General features: G+C 41.0%; 1 protein-coding gene across 1 annotated transcript; it reads left to right on the forward strand.

Annotated features, from left to right (window-relative positions):
• Positions 1 to 63: 63 nt before the first annotated feature.
• LOC115792916 (DNA-binding protein SATB2-like) lies at positions 64 to 27,955 on the forward strand. The gene is made up of 12 exons (XM_030747553.1): positions 64 to 224; positions 8,700 to 8,945; positions 11,362 to 11,547; positions 15,477 to 15,603; positions 16,369 to 16,492; positions 17,549 to 17,651; positions 20,698 to 20,748; positions 20,991 to 21,520; positions 21,611 to 21,823; positions 22,263 to 22,415; positions 24,288 to 24,479; positions 26,160 to 27,955. The coding sequence occupies exons 2-12, from the start codon at positions 8,744 to 8,746 to the stop codon at positions 26,793 to 26,795; spliced, it is 2,517 nt and encodes an 838-aa protein (XP_030603413.1). The 5' UTR covers positions 64 to 224; positions 8,700 to 8,743; the 3' UTR covers positions 26,796 to 27,955.

Here is a 27,955-nt window from a genome sequence, read left to right on the forward strand (position 1 = left end):
TCTCTCTCTCTGCATGTGTCATTTCACTGCTCTTTACTCAGCCGCCAGCAGCAGTCTGTCCTCATCACTCCTCGTCTCTGTATCTCCTTGCTCGGTCCACTGTCGTGCCGTTTTTCGTCAAGAAGGCAAGCTGTGGAAAAATTCCTATTCTCTCAGGCTGGATTCACTCGTTTTCACCAATGGATGGAGTTTATTCCCACGCGCACACAGTGACTTCTTAAAAAGTGAGTGAGCCTTTGCTGAAAAGTTCCTTGCAGGGGATAAAAACTTTGGCAAGCTTAATTGGGTAGAAGGTAAAACAAAGTTACTCAAAGTTAAGCAGTTGTTACAAATTGTTAATTACATATTAGAGCCAAAGTCTGACATTTTATGGCAGTTTTGATTCACACTTGAGGACAATGTAGCTCTAAATTCATGCGGGAATGCATTAAGTATATGTTTTACACTCAGTGGATACAAATCACAGTAGATGATCATTTGTTACAGTAAAGTAAACCCTTACATGCACCATTTACTATATAAAAAAAAAAAAACCCATAATCATGATATTATTTCAAAACAAACAAATTTTTTATGGCTTTTTTATTTTTAAGCTGATTTGTATTTGAATCTAACCTATTTCATTAGACTTAAAGTATAGTTTTAAGGTGAGCTTAATGAAGTTATTTAATGCTCTTTATTAAGAACTCTAAATGATTATTATTCTGCATTTTTCACCCTGGACATTAGACACTGGACATTTGTTTTGCACTGTAAATGCATGTTTGATATTTTTAAGATTAAATTTTAAGACTCATTTATCCATAATAACTGCTAAACACTTGTGTGAAGGAAGTTTGACTCTTAACTCCTTAACAAGTGGTGCGCATCCTTACACCTATTAAATCCAGATAATGGCTGACAGGGATAAAGTTTGTAAGAAAGCTGGAAAATTAGGACGGAAGCCTAAACTGGAAGATTAAAATACATTAATTTAAATAGAGCTGCCTCTGCTTGGCATTAATAGCCTGGTTTTTATTTATTTTAAGACCTCTGTATTATTGGGTTCTGAACTGGAAAAACTAATAAACCGTATCAAAAACGCTCCCCGCTGTCAGTGAAAGGGGTGTGCTTGATAAAATCTGGACTTAATTGACACATCTATTAGATCACAGCCAGAGGCCTTTGCCAGCACGTAAGTTGCCCTCTCTTCACTTCAAAACTCTTTGAAATTAACATTTGCTTCTCCAAAACCGAATATTCCATTCTTCATTTTGGCAAGCCATCAATTATTTTAATATCCTTTTGTTTAACTGACCTCTTTCACATAGGCGTCTTTGGTTAAACACAGCTGCAGCTAATAAAATTAATAACTGCAGCAGCGTTTGATTTAGTGTGTCACTGAGCGCTAACAATAGGGGGGCTGTTTCTGTCAGCGCCGTTTCTGTCGCTGTTCATCGGCATATATTGTCAGTAGTTGGTTCATTTGGCACACCTGAATCAAACGGGGCCATTATTAGCCTAATTTTATTAGCTGCAGCTGTGTTTGCCCTCCTGCTACTACAGGGCAGGAGGAAAAGCTGCTTTTACTTCTTCTTCTTTCTTTTTTTTTTTTTTTTTGCTGCTCTGGGGTGTAAGTTACAACTTCTGAGGATAATACAGTAAGTAATAATTTGCATATGTATGCCAAGCTACTGGTGAGGTAGCTAATATTTAAAATACTGTGTGTTTATTGATAATTATCAATAAATAAAGATTAAATAAGTGGTGTTGAGAGGAGAGGGCTTCTGTTGAAATAAGCCGCAAACTACAGTAGCTTCCTTGGAGTCGTTTAAAGGCAAAAAAAAAAAAAAAGTATGGCAAAATATGAGTTGATAATATTATGTGTTAGCTTAAATGACACGTGGGGCGCATTTAATGAGAATTTAAGTAAACTTTTAAAAGTAATAGGCTAAAATTTCCACAGTTTGACTGTAATTTCACTACACTGCAGGGAAGCAGAAGCAAAGGATGAAACTAAAGAGGGAGTTTTTAAAAAGAGGGAGTTTGTGTTAAAGGAGTTTCCACTTCTAGCAGATTTGGCTTTTTTTATTTTTTTTTTTTAGTGGGATACAAACACCTGGCTGTGAAGTGAGGCCAGAGCTGCCACACTCACATGTCCCCCCTCTGGGACAGATTTCTGTCTGTGTGTGATTTTTGTAAGAGCTCCTTATCCTTTTAATTTATTTATTTTAATTTATTTGTGTATATATGTATATATATATATATATATTTTTTTTTTTTTTTGAAAGACAATCAAGTGATTGCAGACTTTATATGTTTGAGGCATGTGAGAGGTTTTATAGTTGACATGGCAGCATTATAAATATCAGGAGACCTGCCTCCTGATGAGATGTAAAGGTTCTCATAATAAGTGTGGCTTGCATGTGTGATGCATTGTAGGGCTCATCTGAACAGCTTGTTGTTTAATACAGTCTATTTAGCACACCTGCATAGCCTTCATAGTTTATCTTGGTGGGACAGCAGTTGTGTTAAACCTGCATGATTCACGTCTGCTACTGGAAGCAAAGTGTGTGTCTGCTTGCAATGAATGACACTGAATCTGTGGCATTATTACTATACTTTAGGCAAGAGTTCATCTAATAATTGAAGCAACACTTTTAGAAAATCCAGTTGTTGGAAAAGCAGATCGTCAGATGGAGATTTTACCTCACACTCGTGTTGTCATTGGATGGCCCCACCCTTCCTGAAAGCATTTTGAGGGACTCACAAACCTTCAGGAGGTCATTAAGACCCTCACCGCAAGCGTTTAGGTGTCACCAGACCCCGATCATTTCAGCTGAATTAAACTCAGCTGGTTTTAACTGCCTGAAATCGCTTGAGACTCACTTAAACACCCTATGAACTATCTTGAGGGCACGTAAGTGCCATCAGGCTTCAATATAGTATCCCTACTCTTAGGAGTCACAATTTAATTAATTAAAAAGCAGTTAAAGGCCCTTTAAGCTCTCTTTACACAGACTCCTAAAATTAGAATCTGCTGGAGGTTTTCTGCGTGTTTCTGTGTGATTTGTCGGTCGAAGGCTACTGAGTGTAACTGTACATTTGGCCTCCATGTGTGATAGTAAAGTGTGCTCTGGGAGTGTGTGGTCTCTTAGCTGCACTCCCAACTGTGTTGCTTGAAGTAGTTCTGATGTGTGTGTGAGTGAGTAAAAGACACTTTTGTAAAGCAACGCGCCAAAAGTAGCCAGGTCCCCCCCCCCCCCCCCCCCCCCCCCCCCCCCCCCCCCCAAATCCCCATTTTTGCTGTGTTAATATGAATTTAGGATGTCCGAGTAGTAAATTACTGTTTCAGCTACAGCTCTGAAAATGCAAGAAGATATTCACTTAATAGAGCATAACCATACAGTGAGCTCAAGTGCATGTAGCCACACTGTGATGATGTACAGAAGAGCATCGACTAACTAGATGAAGGCATCCCAGCCACACTGATATGGAGCGATGGCTTTTCTTGTCAAGTTATAGGCTGTGTGCCATAATCAAACTGTAACTTCAAAATAAGAGCGTTTGGGGGGCCTGCTCCAGGAATCTTTAAACAAATAACAGGAATTCTTTACTAAGTAAAACCCGGGGCCTCGGCAAATGGAGTGCAGCTGCACACATCTGTATTCCAGAGCATTGCATTTAAAATCAGACAGGTATTACAGTGTGAGGTCAAAGTTATTTTTACACGTGCATTCAATGAAGAATTTAGGAAATGTTGCCCCCCCTTTTTTTATCCCCTCACTTTCTTTTTTTGTTTTTTTTTTTAAATTGAAAATGGATACATGGTGGGTTAAGGGGTTGTTTTCCTTGGATGAATTGCTTGATTTTTACACTCTGACTTGTTCACTCTAAAATTGATTTGAATAAAATACAGGAGAAAAAAGTCACTGCTTAAACTGGTCCAAATCATAACCCAATAGCATAAAATATGGTCCATGGGTCCATGTGCTAAGGTGAAGAGTTCATCAAGAGAAGCTAAATCTGCAGCTATTTTTGCTCCATCCATCCATCCATCCATTTTATTCCACTTATAAAGGGCTGGGTCATGGGGGCAGCAGCCTAAGCAGAACCCAGACCTCCCTCTCCTCAGCCACCTCCTCCAGCTCATCCGGGGGGACACTGAGGCGTTCCCAGGTCAGGCAAGAGAGATAGTCTCTCCAGCACGTCCTGGGTCTGCCTCCTCCCGGCAGGACATGCCCAGAACACCTCACCCAAGATGCACCCAGGAGGCATCCTAATCAGATGCCCGAACCACCTTAACTGGCTCCTTTCGATGTGGAGGAGCAGCAGGTCTACTCTGAGCCTGCACAGCCTGTGTGTGTGTGTGTGTGTGTGTGTGTGTGTGTGTGTGTGTGTGTGTGTGTGTGTGTGTGTGTGTGTGTGTGTGGGTGTGCTTTATCATTTCTGTGAGGGGCAAAAAAAAAAGTCAAGCATTTTTATGCTATTTTCTGACCTTCTATAATTGAATTCATTACAGTAGCTATATTTGATAAAGAGGCTGGCTGATGTTTGCCAGTATGAGCATATGCTTTCTGATATGCAGCAGACTGAAAACCTTTCTGGGGTCACTTATACTCAGGTTTTTCCAGCAGAGCACCCCTGACTGTCCCCAACGTTCACCGTACTCTGAGCGCTGTGTGCAGCACATGTAGCAGAGCAGCACCACCGCAGATGGTGATGCAGACTCAAATAGTGTCTTCGTCTAAAGTTACTAGTTTGTAAAAATACATTGCTGGTAAGTTAATAAACAATTACAGCATAATTTTCATCTTTTTTTTCTTTTTAACTCCCTGCCAGTAGAGACTGCTCATGTTTTAAGGCTCACAAACCTAAAGTTCACTTAATACAAATGTAAATTATTCAAAATGATCTCAAAAAATGGTGCTTGAATCTAAATCGATTCATTTCACATTCAGTGTGCTTCACCATGTTGTTTGTGTGTCTACATTACTGTATTTTTTTCCCTCAAACCTCAAAGTCATTTACTCTTTTCTTCCCACATTTTATGTCTCCTCATTAATGACTTAAATGTTGCTCTGGTTAGACGAGAAAATGTGAACGAGGGAAAGAGGCTGATTATAATCCATTACCCCAAATATTTAAAAAATGTGCTTATTAAAGGCAGACCAAACCCAAATTGAGAGAGAGAGAGAGAGAGAGAGCACTTTGCTGTTTAAATTTACATGCAATATAATCACTATTCATTATAAAGAAATAATCGTGTAGAATGGTGTTGGATGTAGTAAAAAACATAATCTGACTGAAATCTGTTAAAACACTTTAAAGCTATGAGGAGTGAAGAAGCAGATAAGATAAATTAAGTAGTGAGGGTCGTCTTTTGTGTTTATTAGGAATACTGAGTTTGACTAGTCGCACTAAATCAAACTAGTCCTGGATTTGGTATTCCTGAGTTGGTTTTTGTTTAAAATCAGGGACAACTTCCATGAGGGCACAAAGAGCATGATCAAGGTTTTTTCTGCTGGGTTCACCATAAGAACCTGGTTTTACCACTTTGTGTCTGCAGCATAGTTGAAGCTTCCCAGGACCAGAAATGAGAGCATTCATAGGTGTGAGGAGGGTGCTTTTACTTATTCCTGCAACAGGGGACCCTACAGGTCATTTGTGCCCAACCACCTCACAGTTATGTTTTAGTGATAGATTCTGGTGTTGCTTCCTTGACGCCAGTGTTATGCTCTGTGTGATCGTCCACTTCAGTCTGCGTGTTCTGACCCCTCAGCACATGCGGTACGTGCCGATACTACATTACAGTAACCTACATTATAATACACCAACTACACAGGCAGACCCCAAACATGAAGAAATATAAGAACTACTTGTTCATGGTGTTTGCAGCTCTCAGTTTGCAGACATGCGAGCACATATCAACTTTTGATGGTGCTAAAGCCCCAAACCTGAGCATTAGATTTCTGTGTATATTAAACCAAACCACAGCATGTATATAAACCGTCCCGTATGAGAACTGAAAGTTTGCTTCTTTCTGATGTTGCAACACTCCAGGAGTTTCAAAGACCCCTAGTTGGACTTCTTGAAGCCTCAGAAGGCATCAGACAATAGAAATGAGGCGCTAATATACTTTGCCAGCTGTTAATATATCTGGCAAGCCTGCCCAAGTGATGCCCAGTGAGTGTAAACACACTTGTATGTGTTAAATTGAAGAATTTTTCCTCTACAGGACCGTTTGTAATGCCGCCTTTGAAACATCAGGACTTTCTCTTATGTGACTGTTTGATGCTTGCTTCTCTTTCCTGTTTCACAGCGCATTGGGGCCTCATTGTACACATTGTGATTCTTTTATTTTTTTTTCTCTTGTTTGTGTTGGGCAAACTTTTTTTTTTTTTTATTTTAATGGCGGCTATTAATTTTGCATGTGAGTTTTATTATAATAATGTGTCGCATTTGGCGCAAACTCATGTGTCACTGCCGACTTTACGGTCATACCACTGCAAACCGCACAGAGCGAGGGGGGGGGGGGACAGCAAGCACAGTACAGCAGTGCTGAGTTTAACAGCAGAAGTTAGAAGCAGGTTCTCAGTTTTTCTCATGGAGCTTCAGTGAATTTAAACGCAACAGCACAACAATGCAAATAAACCTTTTTTATAGTATGAAGAGATATTTGTAAACAGGATGTTTCTCATTCTTCTGTGTTAACAATCAGTAGTTTGTTACCATGTGTAATAAATCAAGAGTGTACTTTTAAATGAGCCTCAGCAATAAGTGTTTGAATGCTTTTGTAAGATTTGGAACCCATGAGGACAGATTTGCAGTTGAAATGCTTTCAATCATATCATCACGTTGCTTTGGGTTTTCTAGGCTTTCTTTTTTTTTTTCTCAGGATGTGACCAGTTGGAGTGCGATCTATTAAGTGATCTCTGGAAAATGTGTTAATTTTTGATGGTCCACTGATGTCTTCCAGTTAGATGTGAAGCTTCAGCCGGTTAGCTGAGCTTAGCTTGTCAAAAATACTAGAAACGGACTCTATATAATCTTAACAGTTCACCCTCCTCTCACCTCCAGAGATAAAATTACAACACATTAAAACTCTTAAATCTCTACAAAAAACTGCAAAAACTGTGTGAAGTGTGAGAGCAGCTCCTTCCTTGGCTGCGTCTCATTTTGTCATTTAGTTATGAAACTATACAATTCTGTAACCTCCCCTTAGGTCACACAGTGTCGCGTCTTGTGAGCTCGTATTGTGATGCACTCCGTCCTTTCCTGGTTTGTTCTGTCATGCCGTTCACTGTTATGTCACACAGTCCCGTCCTTCCCTGTCATGTCGTCTCACATGCTGTGCGCATAAAAGTTAAGTCCTGGTCTACCTTCAAGTAAAAGCAGTCATCTCATCTTGAATATTATTTGCTGTAATTTTATCCTCTCTGCTAGCAGAGTGACAGGAACGTCATAGTCGCTCCACGGGAACTCCAGGTAAATAAGTTAATCGGACTGTGTGTTGGAGAAACCTGCTGCATATTTTAGCATATTAATGAAGGCAATATAGACTTTCTACTTTGATATCTTGATGTTTTTAGATGCGGACTGAATAGACAGGAATAAAAGTTGAGCAAATTCTGTTAATAGGGCTTTAAGTATTGCAAATGACGACCTTATTAGCATACATACTGTAACAGTGGCTATAGTGTATCAGTGTAACAGTGCAGTTTAGGTGAAAATGTTTGTTGAAGTTGAGAGTAAATGTAGGCATTTGGAAATTGCTGCTATTTTTATAAAGCACAGTTCTTTTTATTTGTATCTACAGCATAAAGTGTGCGCTGTCACTGTATTCATATGTTCCTTAAGCACCTTCACATCTTTCATTATAACCTGTTGTGTACTCTGTGCAGTCTAAACAGCGGATAATAAACGGGTCTGTGTTTAGTCTGTTGTGGTTGTCGCTGCCTCACTTCTGTGTAAATAAGAGAAAAAATGTGTTAGCTATATTGACCGGGGAGGGAATGAACAAAGTCTGAGTGGTTGATGAAACGGTCTGTAATGGCTCCACACTGTCAACAGTGGTAAAGTGAGAAAGATGATATAGTTGATCTGCCGTGTGTAGATCAACTATATCGTGTTTTTTAGAATTGTTTTATTTTAGGACTGTGGGTTTTTGTTCCCATCATGAAGAAAACAGTGGAAAAGATGACAGTGCAGGCTTTTTGTGCATATGGTATGATGCCTTCCACCCTGAAGATCTCTAGACCACCTGTATCTGTAATAAAAATGCAACTGGCACCTAGCCTCCCTCCCCTCCTATTTGCTCCATAGTGTAGTGGTTTATACATTCACATACTAAGTGGAAGATCCCTGGTTTGATCCTGGAGAGGCAAATCCCTTTTGGGGTTGGATCAGGAAGGCTGTGTAGTAAAAATCAATCAAACATGCAGCGCTCTCTGCTGTGGCGACCCCTCGTGAATAAGGGAGCAGCCAAAAGTGGCTTCTGTTGAGGTGTTGTTTTGTTTTTAACCTCACTCCGGAGCGGTGATCTGACAGGAAGATTTATGGTATTTCAAAATCCTCCCAAGTGTCTCTTATCCCTAGGTTGTTCATTTTTGGCCTCACTGTTTTGGAGCTGTTACTAATTCATGTTATCAATCACATCAGAGATTTCATCGTACTGTCCTCATCTGATTGTACTAAAGCAGGCTCTCGTGCTTTACCAGCTTCGCAGGCCGTGCTGGGGGTTCCTCCTGGGGTTCGTAAGGGGATGGAGCAGCGTGGAAACGCAGGAGGGGAAGCGGAGAGCCCCAGCCGTCAGGACAGCGCCAGCCCAGAGGAGCGAGAGGAGAAGGGGGAAAACCCCAGTTCCAGTGGGCCTTCTCAGTGCAAGCTGAGCCGTCTGGAGGTCAATGGGAGCCCAACAAACCCACGAACCCGACAGAACTGCACACCCGTGAGACCACTTGGAGGTGGGTTGTCAACAGTATTGCTTGATGGAGGTGTGTGTGTTTATTTTAATAAGTTATTTTTAGTGTTTAAAGCTGTTAACAGACAGTAAAAGCACTTATTAAATATTTTTACACATTATGTTAGAAATATAATATAATGCATTGCTTTGTCTAAGGTATTTGTAACTGTGTAATGACATGAACACTTGAGCCAACACGGTCTAAACGGTCAGAGCACTGAAAGGTACCCGACAGACACCCGCCTCATTAAATGGCTTTAGTAATTTAAAATAATTAATTACAAGCTGGGCCTCAAAGATGTGCAGATATCCTTACTGTTTCTGTACTGAATTAAATTTAACATACAGAATCTCTGAAGTGCTTAATTCCAGTTTTATTTGTGTAGTTACTGTAAATGTATTTTTATCATGTTAGAAAACTGCAACATTTTTCTTCTAGAGCCCAAAGGTGAGTTCTTGTTTCACTGACAATCCAAAATGGACCAAATATGACCCTTATTTATATTTGTAGTTTAACTTGATTAGTGATTGTAAAAGTGATTCATTATAGATTTTTTTTTTCACTTCATGCAACTAGGCAGGTGATAAAATTAATAAGTTTATTTTGCAGATGAGCTCAGCATGAACGCCTTTGAGAGGAGGTTGTTTAAAAATGTATGGCAGGCTAAAGCGTTATCATATCATAGCTTGTCTGCAGCAGGTCGACGCACTGAACAGATCTGAATATTTTTGCCTTCTGACAGGCTAAAAACTGGTTTGTTTTTATGCCATCCCAGCCTTAATCAAACAGGAAATGTATAAATTAATATTGCATACTACTTTATTAGTATGCTAATAGTTGGATAGGTGGCCATGGCTCAGGTGGTAAATCAGGTTGCCTGCTAATCACGTACCAATGTGACTTTGGGAAAGAAAGTGAACCCAAGTTTCTCCCTTTGGCAGAAAGAGAAGCGCCTCATAGATGGTGTTACAGAGCAGAAGGTATTTTCTAAAATACACAGAAACACTCATAGATGCCCATTATTCTCTCATGCAGCTGAAAACCTCATCATGCATCATCACACAAACATTGTAGCGGAACATGCACGCACACCCAGACACACACACACACACTCACAGTGCTGTGTTACCTCCCTCCACCCTTCCACTCAGCGGTCTGGTTATTGGCTGATAGCGTGCCTGATGCTGCTGCGGTTTGGCTCCGGCTGATCTGTCACTGCCTCGTCAGGGGGAGAAGGATTGATGGCTTGTTAATTAGCAGCTCCTGTGGGACAGACGAGTGGACTGGATGGGTGTGAGTGGTTCTATGCTTTGAGGATCTCTAAGCACTTACCCAATAACAAGTTCAGACCAACGCACAGGAACCGTTCTCACCACTAGAGTCGTGGCATCGCTCCTGAGTGCTAGATGCAGCGCTTTAATGGCGGTTCTGGAAACAAATCTTAACCCTTGTGGGTTTTAATATGTGGTTCAAACACAAATACAGTTGTACAATCTTACACTGACACTGGCAGCTGCCCAGTTTAACACAATGAGACCACCGAGCTGCTATAGTGCAGCAGCGCTGACACGCTAAATACTGAACAGACAAATTTGTTGAGAAATGCAGCTGTGAGCTTCAACTTCTGGAGGAATCCCCGGAGAAAGTAATTTATAACATTTATGTTTGTGTTACTCTGCCTGGGATGAATTGTCACATAATTTCCAGTCAATAATGTAGCATTAAATCTTAGATATGACCACATATTAGCATAAATCCCTAGCCTAACAGGGAAAACATAATAACATCTTTGAAAATGTTGCACAAAACAATAAGAATGTGATGCTGAAGTGCAAACTAATGTCCACCCCTTAAAAGTTGTGTACTGCTCTATTTTTTTTTTCTCCTGTATAAGCTGAGGTCAGATGATTGAGGGGCTTGTGAAAAAGCACATTTAATGAATTTTTTTCTATCTGCGTATTATGTAAATAATTGAAGACCTTTTGTAACACAAGTAACATTTGTTTTCATACACTGATTAATGGATTTAGAAACAGGAAGGCATTACACCAACGATTCCACGTGGATGTAATGTGTTACCCCCAAAAAAGACCTGTTAAAGGAGGGGGGGTAAGAGTGCTCAAGCACTTTAATGGTAATTGCTTAAAGAGTAAAGTATCCCACATTTTCCAAACTGATGCTGGTAATTAGATCTGGTTCACTCCAGTCACAAGGTTTTCACCTGTAAACTGCTGAATCTTGAAGGATCCAGTTTGTAACCCTGTTGTCAGTTTGTCTGCATTTGTATGGAAATCTTCCCCCTCCCCAAAATAGAGAAAAGCTAATGCTGCTAAGACCTGAGCTACAACGTGCCCGGAAAGAGTGCGAGTTGCACATAAGCGCTATAACTTGCTCCCTCTCTGTCTCGCTGTGCCAGGTTTGATGATCCCAGTCTACTGCGTGGTCGAGCATGCGGACATGGGAATGGCGGGCAACTGTGAGGGGCGAAGCGACCGTCACGCCGAGTTCGTGTTGGTTCGTAAAGATGTCCTCTTTACTCAGCTGGTAGAGACGGCACTGGTTGCTCTTGGATACTCACACAGCTCTGCTGTACAGGCGCGAGGTAAGCAGTGGGGAGGGTAATATATCTGTAAAAGGTAAATTTATGTGGTTTTCAGTTTAATGCAAAAGGTTCTGGATAACCTTCTGTAGTTACCTACTACAAGGGGCATTCAGAGTTAAGGCAATTCTGTCTATTAAAATAAAAAAAAAGATAGCTGATTTTTAAATTTGGCTCATCTCTCTTTCAAGATTGTCTTCTCGGGCACATGTCCTGATACTCTGTCTGTGATGTGACTCTTCAACTGGGATTTAATTTTTTTTGGAATGAAGCAGGAATGAAGTCACTGCGAGCCAAATCTGGCAAGCAGGGCAGGTCAGGGTTTGTACGGGTGCTGGAAATCCTTGACAATGCTTGGATTTTAATATTGTCCTTTCAAGGTTTGGAAAGTGCTTGGATTTTGGATATAGTGCTTAAAACTGCTTGAAATTGTGACCGCTTTTAAAAAAATTAAAATAATAACTGTGTGATTGAATAGTTCGCTTATGAGACGGAGAAAGAAAATGAGTCGGAAAGTGTAAAATGAAAATTTTTCCACCTGGGCCTGGCCTGCACGTCTGCATGTGACCTGTCAGTATGTTTGTGACCTCGCCCCTTCCCCAAAGACAGAGAGTCACCGTTTTTGGCTGGAAAACTGCAAATTCCAACTATGGATAAGTCAAGTATGCGTAGAACTGCTGCTGCAGGTTCACGCTCTTCATATCGCACGCCCGTGAAGAAACTTTTTTCACCATTTGGGCGGAGCCTATGGAGCCTAATGTGATTGGTCACTTTGATGGATAGTTCAGGTTACTGCCTTAGACCGAGTTTCAATCGTGGCAGCAACATAAGAGCTGTTTTAAACCGGATTTGCTCACAATCTGGAGAATAAAGTTTCCCGATTTTAACTATCAGTAGTTATTTTCTGTCAAGTGACTTATGGCATAATACCATCTTTTTAATGTGATTAAAAATTTGATCCTGGAAAAAGTGTATGAAACCTGGCAGGTGGTGTACAAAGATGTTGGTGTTGCCAAAAAGTATATGGTGGGTACTGCCATATAATGCCATGTTCCACAGTTCGGGTAGTTTGTAGTAAATGATGTTACTGTGGAACACTTGATTCACAATCTCGAAGTCAAGCTGAACGGAACGTTTCCAGGAAGTGATCTAAAAATGGCAATTGCACTAGAAGCAGCTCAGAGGTCCAGAGAGGTGTTAAACTGTAAGATCACACCTGGTATTATGAAATGCAGCAAGTCCTTGTTTTTAGAAAAGCGAATCATTTTCAAACATTTAAGTCATTTTCAGTCACATCAGAGTAGGTCCCTACAGAGACTCGATGGATTTTGCTTTAAATATTTGTTACAAAGGCCGCCCCAAAAACAGAGTTGATCTCTCTACATCTCAGGAATTAGACAGTCAGTGTTGGGAGCTGCATGTTAATGGATTTGGAGATTACCACACCCAACATGACTGGACAGCTGACCTGCATCAGTGTACTTGAGTGCTGACGTGAAGCTTTAGCTTTATCCTCAGTATGCTATGCTAACAGCATCCTACAACTTTAACTTGGTATTTAAGAAATCCCAGAGAGGCACAAGACAAAATGACAGTGAACAGCAGGCAAAGTGCAGCCCTGACATACAATTTAAAATCAGTCAATTTTTTCCACATAGAACTGGCGTCTACACATCTAAATGAGATATTGCTCCTCTACAAGACACGAGGGGATATTGACATCTTCAGTGCTTTCAACTTCCTCTGCAGCTCCACCCAGACTTCAACAAAGAACAGTGAAAACAAATCCAAACTTTAGTTCTGTCACATCCTGTTGAATAAAAATGTAAAAATATGATTAAATGACTAATTGTGAGTCTCTTCACATGTGAGTAATGGCATATAGGCTTTAGTCATTATTACCACTACAAGTAACTAATTTAGGAGCAGCTGAATTAAAATATTACTGGTCTCTAAATGAGTGGGTTTTCTTCCACATCGGTACAGTGAGTACGCATGTCGCAAAACTCGAGCCAGTCATGGGAGAAGTATTTACCAAAAAAGTATTTTCAGTGATTCACTGCACCCACCTGGCTGCATGGCAGTTAAACTGAACAATAAATCTATATCTGAAAACCCCAGACCAGCACCAAAATTCAGAGACCAAAACAGGAGAGCAAACAACATCCAGTTCAACAGCCTTCACACACACACACACACACACACACAGAGCAGGGCAGTCTGAAATTCCTGGTGTGTCCCATAAACACAGGGTACTCTAACCATGCGGCCGACGCCCTACGACCCCCCTCGCCTGTCCCAAATAGCTAGGTTTTGTTCTGAGAAATAAGCCTTTTCTTTTCAAATAAATAATTTCTGGCTGGAGTCATGCATTTTTTTTTTTTCCCCCTGAGTGTGGTCACAACCAAAATTATACAGAGTCTTTTCTGCGTTGGAATTGCATCTTGCATAACTTTGACTGGATGAGTATTTTTAAACTCCTCACTGAATGGCACAGGGTTTTTATTTTTTTCTTTAATTAACTTGCACATTATGGCTAATTAAAAAGCAGTTATTTCTTATTTGGAATATATGGTTAAGGCTCTGGTTGTAACGTGGGCTTAGGTGAACTGCTGAGTGAACCTAATTTTAACTTAAGGGCAAGTTTTTGGAAACATTCACTGATATTACACTTTTTTTTTTTTTTAAAAGATGTTCAAACCACTGGTGGACTCCATAAACAGCCCAAACTTTATTTTGGAGGTTTTTTGTTTGTTTGTTTGTTTGTTTTTGTTTTTAGGTGGAAGGGGGTGTCATTAGCATCAGTCTTATCCAGATTTGTTGCCATTTTTGTGGCATCTTGTGTTACTGCATTGGCCAAAAATGTCTATATCTTTAATCTAATCCCACCTACAAAGCTCTGATTTGATTGGTTGTTTTTCAAACTGAGACGCAGCAGGCGGTGAGGACAAAACCGCGATGTGTATCTGTGGAGGGGAAAAAATGATGCAGGGAGAAATTCATAGGTCTGAACGCAGTTATGTTTAGTATAGTATGACCAAGCAAGACATAGGCACATTGTACCATTAAGAACCCAACGACCTTTCAGAGTTGTATGAACATCAATGGGCTTTTAGGTCGGTGTGTATGAAGTCGTACACTCTTCCAAATTATGGCATTTTTGTACTGCAAAATCTTTGTGCCCGACATGTAGACAGATACAGATATGAGGTATTGTTTGGGTTCTAGAGTAAGCTGCAGATCAGAAAAATGATAACGCCTGAATATCTGCCCTCTCAACATCATTTTAAGCTTTTGTTTACTTCAGGTCTTATTTAAGGTTTTAAAGTGTTAAAGTAGCATCTTAGTAATTAGTTCATGTAATCAACTAAAGGTATTAATCATTTCAAAAACGAGGCAGCTGTAGGAAACACAAACTGCCAGTTATCAGGGAAGATATTCTTGTGTTAGACAGAGCGATGACCTCAGTGTTTATTCTGAGCCTCGACATCAAAACAGCGCGCTCATTCACAGCCCGCTTCAGTCCTAATGTTGAGCTGATTTTACATTTCTCCTCTGATTGATCAACTGTGGAGTCCAAAGAGAACACACTCTGTTCTTTGCCCTCATCACCACCATCCTCACGCAACACGCACACACACACACACAGACACATGACTGAGGCTGGCAGGCTAAGACTAGACAGGATCTGTGTTTGATTTAGAAGATCCTAATGTAATTAGGCCTGTTTAGATTTGCACTTCCAGTCACGGTCGTACGAAGGCCAGGGGAATGTTCAAATCACTGATGATGCTCAAAGATTCAGCGAGAGTTTAACCAGCATTTATTTTGTGTGTCAATGGGAACAAAAACGGCACAAATTTTGAATTTAAAATGTAGACTTTTAAACGGCAATTGACCTTTTGTGTGTGCATGTCTGTGTGTTTCTACAGGTATCATCAAAGTGGGCCGGTGGAAGCCGATGCCCATCCACTACCTAACAGATGCTCCTGAGGCCACGGTGGCTGACATGCTGCTGGATGTTTATCACATGGTCACACTGCGGATCCTATTGCACAGGTCAGCTCTGTGTATTGCAAATTATTTTTTAGGGAAAATTAATGCGAGAGATACAGTAGACCAGTGTTGATGTTTTGGAGTCTAGCTCCTTGTTCTTAGTCACATCTTTTTAAAAGCATTATTTCCATGCTGAGGAGTGCAGGGAACAGTGAAGTATCCTGAAAATACTTGAAAAGTCAAAATAAGTACTCAGGACACCAGCCCTCTTGATTTTGCTCATGCAATTTTGATTTACTGAGTTTTGGGGGAGTTTGCAGTAATTGAAGTGCCACGTGTAATCTGGTGGACTCACAGAGATGATCGTATGTATACATCATGCACACAGGCCAGCAGCTCTGGTCTTCCTGGGGGCCCATCGACCCGTCACAGTGGATAGTTTCAAGGTTTACACAATATAATTGTGTCAGTTCTGGTTTAAATACACTTCAATAAAATCCTATTTTATTGTGACTTTTAGTCTGAAGCACCCTGAGTGGTCATCGAGAAACCACTACACAAATTCATGTTCGTTACATTATTCATCATGTGTGCAGCATGTTCAGTTTATACGAGAGGTCACTGTGGAAAGGTTAAAATACAAGAGGAAACTCTCTTTCAGTGCCACTACAGAAAACAAGGGTCAAAACTAGTGTTCTGAGGTTTAAGAAATAACAGGTAAAAAGTTTCATTCAACTGGCAAAGCTTTGATTATATCAGATTCTTGGATGGTTCATTCAGCACTGTCCCAAAAAGAGTGGTTAGAAAAATCTTGTTATTCCCATGCAGCTTCGCCCGGCTGGAGGAGCTGCCATCAGAGCAGTGGACCCACGCCACAGTGAGGAACGCCCTCAAAGAGCTGCTTAGAGAGACCAACCAGAGCGCTCTTGCAAAGGAGTGTCCCCTCTCCCAGGTAACCGCTTCATGCCACTACATAAAACTGTCTGGCAAGTGCAGCAGGAGTTATGCTGTCATGTGCCCACTTTGCAGTAAAATCACACACTCTGCTTGAACTCTGATGATGGCTCACAACACTGTAATACGTATTAAAGTCACTGAAAAGGATGCAACTCTTTCTCTGAATAAACTTCTGAATGTTTTATAAAGTGCTTAGTTAGGTTTTTAGTTAATCCATTCAGTCACTGCATATTCCAACAATACATCCAAAGGAATTAGTCTGGAAAGTCTCAGATACTAAATGCTTTATATTTTAGGTTTTAGCACCCAAAAGCCACACGTGAGCACAAGCAGGACATATTTACTTGTATTTAACAAGAAATAAATCCTCAGCCTTTGTAGGTGTTCCTACAAGTTGTTTGGTATTGAAATAGTTTATATAATGTGTTGTGTTGAACTGAACACACACAGGCAAAGTAGTTGAAACTCCTTTTCTGCAGCTCAGTTTTAACTGTTTTTGTCTCACACTCATTGATAACCAAGATGCTGCTAAGTACATGGTTTCATCATCAGTTCACCACACACTTAGTGCAGTGTGTAATCTGACGCACACACACATTGATACTGTCCCATGGGAAAGGATGCAAACATGCACACCTCAATTATCCTGCTCACACACACCCTGCAGTCATTAGAGTCGAGTGTGTCATTTCGACTTGTGATTTATACATAAGACTTAGTCATGATGTAATTAGTGATTAGGGGAAGTGTGTGGGTGGTGTGCATTTGCAGCTTGACTCATGTGAGTTTTAATTCTCAGCGTTTCCCATGTTGAGCTTTTGCTGGAGTTTTTGCATCTCTTGCTCTGTATCAGTGACCACAGTGCGTATTAGGGAAGGGTGGGTACACACTGAGGTTTAATACCTCAGCAGTGAGTTGGTCATTTGCTGAGATTTGAGATTTTTCATCAGTCTGAAAGAAAGCTGTTGCTCTGATAGTTGAATTTTTTTTTTTTTTTTTTGGCTAACCCAATGAATGAATGACGTATTATGTCAAACTCTCTCTGTGTCAGAGTATGATCTCAGCAATCGTGAACAGCTCCTACTATGCCAACGTCTCCACCTCTAAATGCCAGGAGTTTGGACGCTGGTACAAGAGGTACAAACGCTTCAAAGGTAACTCTGAAACCTTGTTCACACGATCAAGTAGCTGAGTGTAACTGAAGCAGTCTGTTTTCTTTCTTTCTTTCTTTCTTTCTTTTTTTTTAAGCAAACTAAATCTGTAAACTAGCCTCAAGCTGGGCACAGATATTCCTGCCCTAAAGTGCTAAAGTGGAGGGGCTCAGTGGGAGACAAGTCAGTATTTTTCTGATTATGGAACAATGTTGCATATATTTGTTGGCTGTCAGAGACACCAGCATGCAAATTCTAATGGGACCACAATGTAGTTAATTAGCTGCAGCTTGTGTGCTCTTACTTAGATTATGACAACTGAATGCTTTCTAACGTCCTGGCTCAAATGCTACAGTTTGAAACAGGAAGGAATTTGTCGCCAATTATCCTTTTTAAAAATGAATCATGATACTGCTCTTGTAAATTGGCTTTATGATTTACCAAATGATTCCCCTGGTTGTGCTAATATTATTTTAATTGGAGCAAAATTTAAAATGTAACAGTTTAAACTTGTCCTCCTAAAGGCTGATTTAGGTGTATTTTTAAAAAAATGTTCAGCATTATAGAAGCTCATTATGTCATGTGTCACCCATCCAAATCATTGAATTAAGGTGTTTCAATCACTTCCATGGCCACAGATATAAACCAAGCACCTTGGCATGCAGACCTCCAAATGTCATGTGGCCTTCAGATTAGCTCAAGAGCAGTGTGCAGAGAGCTTCATGGAATGGGTTTCCATGGCCGAGCGGCTGCATCCAAGCCTTGCATCACCAAGTGCAGTGAAAAGCATCAGATGCAGAGGTGTAAAGCACACCGCCACTGGACTCTAGAGCAGTGGAGACGTGTTCTCTGGAGTGACGAATCACACACACAAACACACAATTTGATGCTCCCAACCTTGTGGGAACTGTTTGGGGATGGCCCCTTCCTGTTCCAACATGACTGCACACCAGTGCACAAAGCAGGTCCATAAAGACATGAATGAGTGAGTTTGGTGTGGAAGAACATGACTGACCTGCACAGAGTCCTGACCTCAACCTGATAGAACACCTTTGTGATGAATTAAAGCAGAGACTGTGAGCCAGTCCTTCTCATCCAACATCAGTGTCTGACCTCACAAATGCACTTCTGGAAAAATGGTCCAAAAATTCCCATAAACACTCCCCTAAACCTCATGGAAAGCCTTCCCAGAAGAATTGACGCTGTTATAGCTGCAAAGGGTGGGCCGACATCATGTTAAACCCTATGGATTAAGAATGGGATGTCAGTCAAGTTCATGTTTGTGAAGGCAGATGAGCGAATACTTTTGGCAGTATAGTGTTCATTTGCCACATTCTTTGAAAATTCATCCAGCTTTAATATGAACATCCATCATTGTAACAGTGTATATATTTGACAGGTAATAAGAAGCACAACAAATCTCCTCAAAGCTCAAACAGAGGCTTTCAGGCTTCTGACCAGTTACTGGGGAATTGTTTTGACCAGTAACATTAGAGTAAGTTTTGGGTACTAGTATGAGGGTGTTGCCCACAGATGTTAAATCAGAATAGCTGATGTTGATTCTACGGATGCTTTTCCTGCCACAACAAGTAAAAATGTGTTGTAAGAATGAGGGAGAAGATAAAGGGGTCATCTTGACGGCTATCAGGATTTTTTTTTTTTTTTTTCAGAAAGGAAAACTGGTGACTAAAATTATCATTTTTACACACCTGTAAACAAAAACCTGGCCACACATGGGTTTTCTGAGTAATGGTTTCTTGTGTGCCTGTATAGCAACTGCCCTCACTCCCAGGTGTTGCTGCAATATAGCGATTATATTTTCAGTCTAGGTGTGTGGCTCTCAGTCACCTCCCGGTTAAGTGTCCCCCTCCTGCCTTGTTAAAAACTTTTACAGTTTTGTGAACAACTCTCCTAAACCTCGGCCACCAGCTGTTCAGCTGTTTATACTTTATTTGCGTTCTGCTGCTTTGAAAACTCATAAAGGTAAAAACTGTCAGACACTTAAAAAAAAAAAACAACAAACTGACACTTATTGCTAGACATATCTCAAGTTAATATGACTCACCTGCCTTAATGCCTTCGCTTTGTGATCCTTTCTAATGAAGCTTTTCCATTCTTCTGTCCACCCCCTGTATGTGCATGAGCACGTGTGCCAGCCTCTATGTGTCTAATCTGCTGCATGAGACGTCTGTCAGTGACAGCTCTCAGTAGGAAGGAACTGTCACACATGGTTCACATTAATGTCACCCTTAATACACATGACAAAACTAAATGCTCTTAACTCCTAATGGAAAACAGCAGTACCCCCCCCCCAACACACACGCACACACATGCACACACACACCAGCAAAATGCAGGAATAATACTTATTACACACACAAGGTAAAAATCTGATGCCCTGCCAAACCGTGCTGCAACTTTTATTCCCTTAATAACCAAAAATGCGACACGCAGCCAAACTGAGTGGAAGCGTAATAAGAAGCAGACTTACGTGGAGAGGCTGTTTTAAAATCCAGGGGAACAGAAAAAAAAAAAAAGAGTTCAGAGGAAACATTCTTCACTTATTTGATAATCTTATCTCAAGCATATGGAGAGCGCGAGTGAAAATAAGAGCATACTTCGACCAAGGTTGTGATCAGATCATCACCCAAGGACAAGAATTAGTGAGATTTTCACACTTTGAAACAAAACAGCACAATTTCATGATTTGAAGCAAAATTTTGTGGTATTCTTGACTCTGACTCTGGGTCGTGGACCTCTGGGGGGGGGGGGGGGGGGGGGGGGGGGCACTGCTGTAAAGAACCTTTTGTTGTAAAACTGTCACTACTGAGACTTTGATTTAAAACTTGAGCTGTTTGACTTTTGCTCACATTGTTTGTTTGAGGCGAAATATGACCTGGTGGTTAACAGATTAGATACAATATGATTCAATATTATAGAAGTGTCACTGAACTACATGGGTAATGATATATGATATATGCAGGAACGAGTTTATTCCTGAAGAAACTGCTGACAGACTTGCTGTTTTCTTTATTTTTTTTCTTCATAGGTGAATACATTGAAAAGATGTGGTCATCACAGGAGAAATCAGACATCAAAGGTACATCCATTTTTCTGAATGGAAACTGGTAACATTTGTATTACATATGATGCGTGCAAACAAGAAGTGGCTTGAAGTTGTTGCATATTCTGTGTGCGAGATTTGACCGTTGTCAGAAAATGAGCTTACCACTTGCCCGTCTAGCTCAATACAGCAGTCTAAGAAATGTTAACCTTTGACCCTACATCAGGATGTTTGATCCAGATATAATAACACAGTATTTTATTTGTGTGTTGACATAGTGGAGCGGGATTTGGACTTGAGCATCCTCAGCCATCGTCCTCCCTCACTCTTGCCCTCTCCCACCCATTTGGGCACCCTGGGTGGGCCTGGAGCTCATTCCATCAAGAGCGGCCTGGGGGACTCTCAGACCTCAACCCAGCCTCATGGTCTGCCTCACCCGAGTGGACAGAATCACCCCAGTCCTCCACTGCGTCCTCAGGCTCCACCTCTCCTGGGCCACGGCGGGCTCCTGTCTCCCCAGCTCCCCCCTCAGCTTGTACGTCAACAGCTCGCTATGGCCCACCTCATCAACCAGCAGCTGGCTGTTAGCCGCCTGCTTGCCCACCAGCACCCGCAGGGAGTCAACCAGCAGTTCCTCAACCATCCTCCTATCTCACGGAGCTGTAAGATCTCTGGGGCTGTTTCTGAGCCGAGCCTCAGCTCCGGAGCTGAAGTCTCCTCTGATATTTACCAGCAAGTCAGGAACGAATTGAAGAGGGCCAGTGTTTCCCAGGCTGTGTTTGCCCGTGTGGCCTTTAACCGCACACAGGTAAGCACAGTGTTAATGCAAATGTGGAGATTATTAAAGTCTTAATTCCATATAATGTACCAATAACTATTTAAATTTGTGTGTCCTCAGGGCTTGCTGTCAGAAATCCTTCGTAAGGAGGAGGATCCTCGCTCTGCCTCTCAGTCTCTGCTGGTCAACCTGAAGGCCATGCAGAACTTCCTCAATCTGCCTGAGAGTGAGCGAGACCGGATCTACCAGGAGGAGAGGGAGAGGAGTACCAGCACCAACCACAACCACTCCACCAACCACATCTCCAGTGCCAACACTCACAGACATGCACAGGTACACGCACACATTCAAATACTAAGGTGCTAACAGATCTGTCTTTTAAACTTATAAAAACCAGAAACTCTGTTACAGTTTGGCTTAAGTCACACACCCCAGCATGAACATGTGCACAAACAAAGATGCAACTAATGTATTTGTCATGCAAATTAGAAGAGGAGGGATAAACAGCCTTATTTTTCCTGTCTGAGAGTCCTCCATCTAGAGTACATCAAAAAACTGTGTTCATATTCAGATCTGTAAAGTATTTGGACAAGGACGACAATGGCGTAGTGGACAAAAATGGTGAAGTTGTTGTCTTAAAATGGTCAAAAATAACCAGTTAACTGCAAATCTTTGGAAGTGAAATAGAGACATCCTTTTAAACTTTTCTAAAAGCTTCCATGTAACCAGAGAAGCCTCACTGAGATCAGCTTGTGTGTCTTGATCCGTGTAGACAAAATGCAGCGTGCCTGGCCCAGAGCTGCAGATGAAGCTGGACTCACTGGTAAACATCACGTCAGGGATCTACGAGGAGATCCAACAGGAGATGAAGAGGGCGAAGGTCTCCCAGGCTCTGTTCGCCAAGGTGGCTGCTAATAAAAGTCAGGTCAGTCCTATTTTTTTTTTTAATTATTTGAGCCTGACTATACTCAAATCCCAACCTATTCTTACAACCCACTGTTTTGAACTTTGCTTGAAAGGACGTGGGCTGTAGGTGCGCTGCCTAAACTTGCATTTAGATAGCCGGTTACATGCGCAAACTTGAGATAAAAATGTCTCAACATGAGCAAAAAAATTTGAGTTGATAATGTTTGAAGGAGCTGATGAGGGTGCAGTGGAGACGTGTGTGACTGTGTTTGTGTGAGGGCGTGTGGTGGATCTGATTACCCACTTGTGGCATACCATCATGACTCCATCCTCAGATAAACAATGCGGGTGATCGAGGGCGAGATCAAAGCATAGTCTGTCCCTGGAGGGGGAGGGGACAGGGAAAGGGGGGGGGAAGAGACAGAGGACATTATGGTTTTAAAACCAGCTTGTCTTCTGACAACAGACCACATTTATTAAGAATACAGACAGAGTTGGTGTATATGAGCGTGTGAGATGCTAAAAAGTTGGAAATGCTAAAGGATGAGAACGCAGGATGAACAGAAGGATGCAAGATGGAGGAAAAGACAGACAGGATGATGGAGGGATGATCACATTATTACCATTAATTTCCAGGATGAAGGCTGTGTATAAACAACAGCTGGTGGCAGATCCTGGGTCAGCCTAGCAGAGATAATGCAATCTTCACACACACACACACACACAAACACACTGACTTGCAGATCCTGCTCATCTCAGACTTATCTTCATTTTTCCTTCCTCTTCCTATTTGGGGCAAACTTTGATTCACTTGTGCTCACAGATATCTACATAAATGCATTGTGTGCTTAAACTGGATTACCTGAGATCCACTGTAGTTGAAGCTGAAGTGTACACCTTCCTAAAACACAACTAATGTTGTAGTTATCTGGTGTAACTCGATGCTGTAACAGCATTTTATCTAAACCTACCTGTCTCCAGTTTTGGAAAGTAGCAAACTGCTTTTGATTTAAGTAACTTTATGTATAGTTTTAGTTTTTTGAGAGTAAATTTAAATAGTAATTCAAGCAGTTCATTAAGATTTTTGGCTTTTTTTGTGTAGTTAATGAAATGCTAAACAGTTGTTTAATTTTTTTTTAGTTTCATCATTACTTTTACTAATAAAGCAAGTTTTGAAAAGTCTTCATCCTAATTGCTGTGAATATCAGTTCAACAGGCATCCAGCACCACACAGTATTCCTTTGATAAACCTTTCAGGTCTCAGTCTGAGAAACAATCACTATACTGAAGAGTAGATGTGATGCTTGACTAGTTTTAATCCTTCTCTTTTTAGAAGGATAAGCTAGGACTGATAAATATTGAATACAAAACCAAAAAATTACTCTTAATTATTGGTATAATTTTGATTTATCCTTAACCTGTGAACAAGTGGGCACTGCATGAATGGCTTTTGGAGAAATGTGACTTGTTTAACTTCTGATGTTTTTGGGTTTTTTTGTTATAATTTCACATCACATTTGTTAAATGTTGTAGATAAATAAACAAGTTTTTTTTTTGTGTGTGCGTGTGTGTGTGTGTGTGTGTGTGTGTGTGTGTGTGTGTGTGTGTGTGTGTGTGTGTGTGTGTGTGTGTGTGTGTGTGTGTGTGTGTGTGTGTGTGTTTTGGGGGGCAAAACTAGTTTTCCAGACATTTCCTGTATTTATAGCTAATATAAACGCTGCGTTGTGGACAAAGACACTAAATCAGGGGCATGTTTTTGTCTGCACCAAAGCTTGTTTTTTGCAAGCCTTGGTGCATGTTATGTTCCATCATATCCCATTTAAAATAACTCTCCAAACTTAAAAGTAAAAAAAATGTTTGAAGACACAATGTCACCCTTAATACCCTTCAGGGTTGGCTGTGTGAGCTGCTAAGATGGAAAGAGAGCCCGAGCCCTGAAAACCGCACACTGTGGGAGAACCTGTGCACCATCAGAAGGTTCCTGGCGTTGCCACAAGCCGACCGAGATCTGGTGTACGAAGAAGAGTCGAGACAGCAGCACAGCGACAGACTCCACACCGTCCTGCACATCTCAGACCAGCAGGTAACAAACACGCAGTCAGCGGTTGGAGTTTGGGTCTGCCAGACTGAACCAGAAAGTTGTGTTTGTGCTCCACTGAAGTGGTAAATGTGGTTAAAAATCTGAGGAGCAAGAGAAACGCGTGAAAATCTGATATTTAAAAATAGACAACCACTCACAACCGCAGCGCAGCCATGTGTAAGAAAAGACACAAATCAAAGTGTTTTTACGAGTGAGAAAATGGGAAAACCAGCGTGCGAGCGTTTGCTGTGTCGAAAGTTTCCTCCGTCTCCTCCGTCTGTCTGATCCCACCACCTGCTCCTCTCAGCAGCCCTCCTCTTTGTCATGTTTGTGTCCCATAAGTCATTGAAAATAGAAGTGGTAAATGACCAGCCCACACATTTCCTGCTAAACACTCCTCCATCCCACCCTCTCCCAAAAACCAAAATGCTCTCCAGTCTAGCCCTAACCTCAATATTATTCAGAACACAGCCTGTAATTATTGAAGCAGAGAAAAAGGAATTGCCATTATCTTTATTTAGGTCCTTTAATTTTGATGGACCACAGATTTATGGTGTTGGATTCCTGTGTTTGGGTGTGCAGGCCTCCCCACCCTGTTAATAAGCTCTAGTAGTGCGCTTGTTTGTGTGATGAATTTGGGAGTTTAGCGTGCATGTTGGCGGGTGGTGGAAGCTGGTTGATAACACTTCCGTTTGTAGTACATTTACTTTGACTCTGCAGAGAGGCACTGAAATACGAGCTGAACAGTTCACTCACTGCGGTGATGATGAGGAGTTTGAGGACTTTAAGTGCACAGAATGAATAATCTTCAAGTGGACTGTGACACAGTGAAGTGTGTAATATCATCACTGAACACTTGTCTCAGAGCCTCAGCTTATTCATGGACAAAAAGGCAAATACATGCAGACTTTTTTCAGTATAAATGATACCATGGATGTTTTGTTGGAAGTGATTTATTTATTTATTTTTAGCAAATCAAATATGTATTATACACAAATTATGTAAAAGGTAAGATGCATAAACCATCATGAGTTTAAAGTGTGGAAAAAAAGAAGCATTTCCCATCAAAAGACAATAAAATTAGGTTCTGATTTGTAGTTTACATATAAGAAATGTGCCGAAAGTGAATAATTAAAATATTTTAATTATTTTACTCTTCCTTTTTTTTGTTTTTAATGCAGAAAATACATGTACAAAGAGCTGACGTCTTTAAAAAAAACAACAAAAACTCAGTGATAATATCATTGCTGCCTCCTTTTGTCATGTGATGAAAGTTAAATCTACAGCTAAATTAAATTTGCTTCCATTTTCTTATGTGTGTCCTGACTTCATAAAGCCAAAGACACCAGAGACAGTGAAAATAAAGACACATTTTTTGAGGGCCAAGTTTTCAGTGTTTAAGTGGTTTAATACTCGAGTATAAATAAATAACTCAAGGCCCACTTACTGACTTCATACAGTGTCAACTTTGCGTTACTCTGCCTCAAAAAATGATAACTCAAGGACAAACTGACTTTGAATTAGCTTTTAAAATATATATTAGTTTTAATTGGGCTTTGCTTTTTTTTTTTTTTACATGTTACAATCAGATTTAGTTTCTTGCTACCTAAAGGCCTGTCCTGCACTAGGAAAAGAAAGTTAATCTTTTAAATGCTGTGAGTAAACTTTTTATTTTCTAAACAGACCCTACACAGACAGACTCTGCCACCGCTAATGGCTCCATCCCCGATTCATGAAGACCCCCAGCCCATCCCCCCGCCATCATTGCAAGGCTCAGAAGATGGGTCTCAATGTGGGATGAGCCCTGGCCTCGGAGGTGGAGGAACAAAGAAGGCCCGATCGCGGACGAGGATTTCTCTGGAGGCCCTGGGAATCCTGCAGAGCTTCATTGGAGATGTGGGACTGTACCCCGACCAGGAGGCGATCCACACCCTGTCAGCCCAGCTAGACCTGCCCAAACACACGATCATCAAGTTCTTCCAGAACCAGCGCTACAACGTTAAGCACCACAGCCAGGCCAGAGAGCCCATTGCCGGGGAGGACGACAGGGAGAGCTCCAGTCCCAGTGAGAGAGGCGTCTGCCCAGTCCAGGGCAGAGGAGGTGAAGAGGCTCTCTCTGCGTCTGAGGAGTCAAGTGAGGATGGGAGAGCATCAGTGGAGGTGTTCAGAGCAGAAGGAGACGATGGAGAAGAAGGTGAAGTGGAAATGGAGATTGAGAAAGAGGAAGGAGATGATGCAAAAGCTTCAGGGCCAGTAGCTTCCTCTCTGTCCCCCTACAGCAGTGTGGATAGCCCCCAGTCTGCAGAACAACAGAGATAACAGCAGAGGAAAAAACTGAAGACCACACACAGAAAACCTGAATAAACACACAATTTTGCCATCACCTTTAACAGAGCTGATGATCAGAGCTCTTTAATATCTGAAGAACAAATATTTATAGACAGTTTGACTGAAAAGGGACTCCAGTTACCTTAAGAGCCGATGTTTTTGGTTTGTAAAACAGTGTTTGGGGCATTGTTCAGTGCTGCTGAAAAAAGATTTCAGTTTTGCCACCTTTTTTTGTGGGGGGGATAATGGGGAAAAGATCACTATGGGACAACATGTTTGAAACTCAGATTTAGTGAATTCTTTGAGTTGTTTCCCACTTTTTGAAGGGATATATTCACACCACAAAAGAAGAAAACACTCACTCCTGCTAGATCTTAGATCGCTCATAAACACAGGCCTCTTATTAGCTCTCCGAGCATATTTCCAACAGTTTTGACAAGGAATGTAAGTCTTTGTCATTAAAATGCAATAAGCGTATTTTGCTAAAAAGGTGCATATACAGTATGTCCAAAGTCATTAAATGCATGTTGCCCCCCTGAAATCCAACCACATACACAGAAAAGAATAAAGAAATGTGCACAGACAAACTGCAGGGAGAGAGAGGCTCACAGCAGGTCAGAGGTGCAAACACACGCCTTCTTTTTCAGGTGACATTCATTCACATTGGGACCAAGGATAGATAGCACTGAACTGCAGTGGTAGCTCACAAAAAAGCATTTGCCTTTTCTTTTTTTTTCTTTTTTGTTTTAAGAAATGCAGACATGCAGGGAAAAAAATACTATAACCTCTCTCCACGCTTGAAGGCCTTATGTTCTATGATATATAATTTTGTTTGTGTCCTTAAAATCATTTTGGAGATCCCTGCATTGACGTGTCCGTATGTGAAGCTCAGAAAGCCAGTTCACACTACCCTCCTCCTACTATTTATTACCAGCTTTGTATTTTTACGTAAATCTAAGTATTGTTGTTGTAATTCCAGTTTCTTTTCTTCGCTCTTACTACAGATGTCTTTGTAAATGTGACTCAAACATGCCAAGAGGACGTTTGAACTGTTACACTCTTTAAGTTGAACTTTTACTTTAGCTGAAAGGGAAATAAACTGAAAATTTGGGGGGATTTTTTTTTTGGGGTTTTTTTTGGGGACTTTTATG

The sequence above is a fragment of the Archocentrus centrarchus genome, chromosome 2 (assembly GCF_007364275.1).
Source record: "Archocentrus centrarchus isolate MPI-CPG fArcCen1 chromosome 2, fArcCen1, whole genome shotgun sequence".
NCBI lineage: Eukaryota > Metazoa > Chordata > Actinopteri > Cichliformes > Cichlidae > Archocentrus > Archocentrus centrarchus.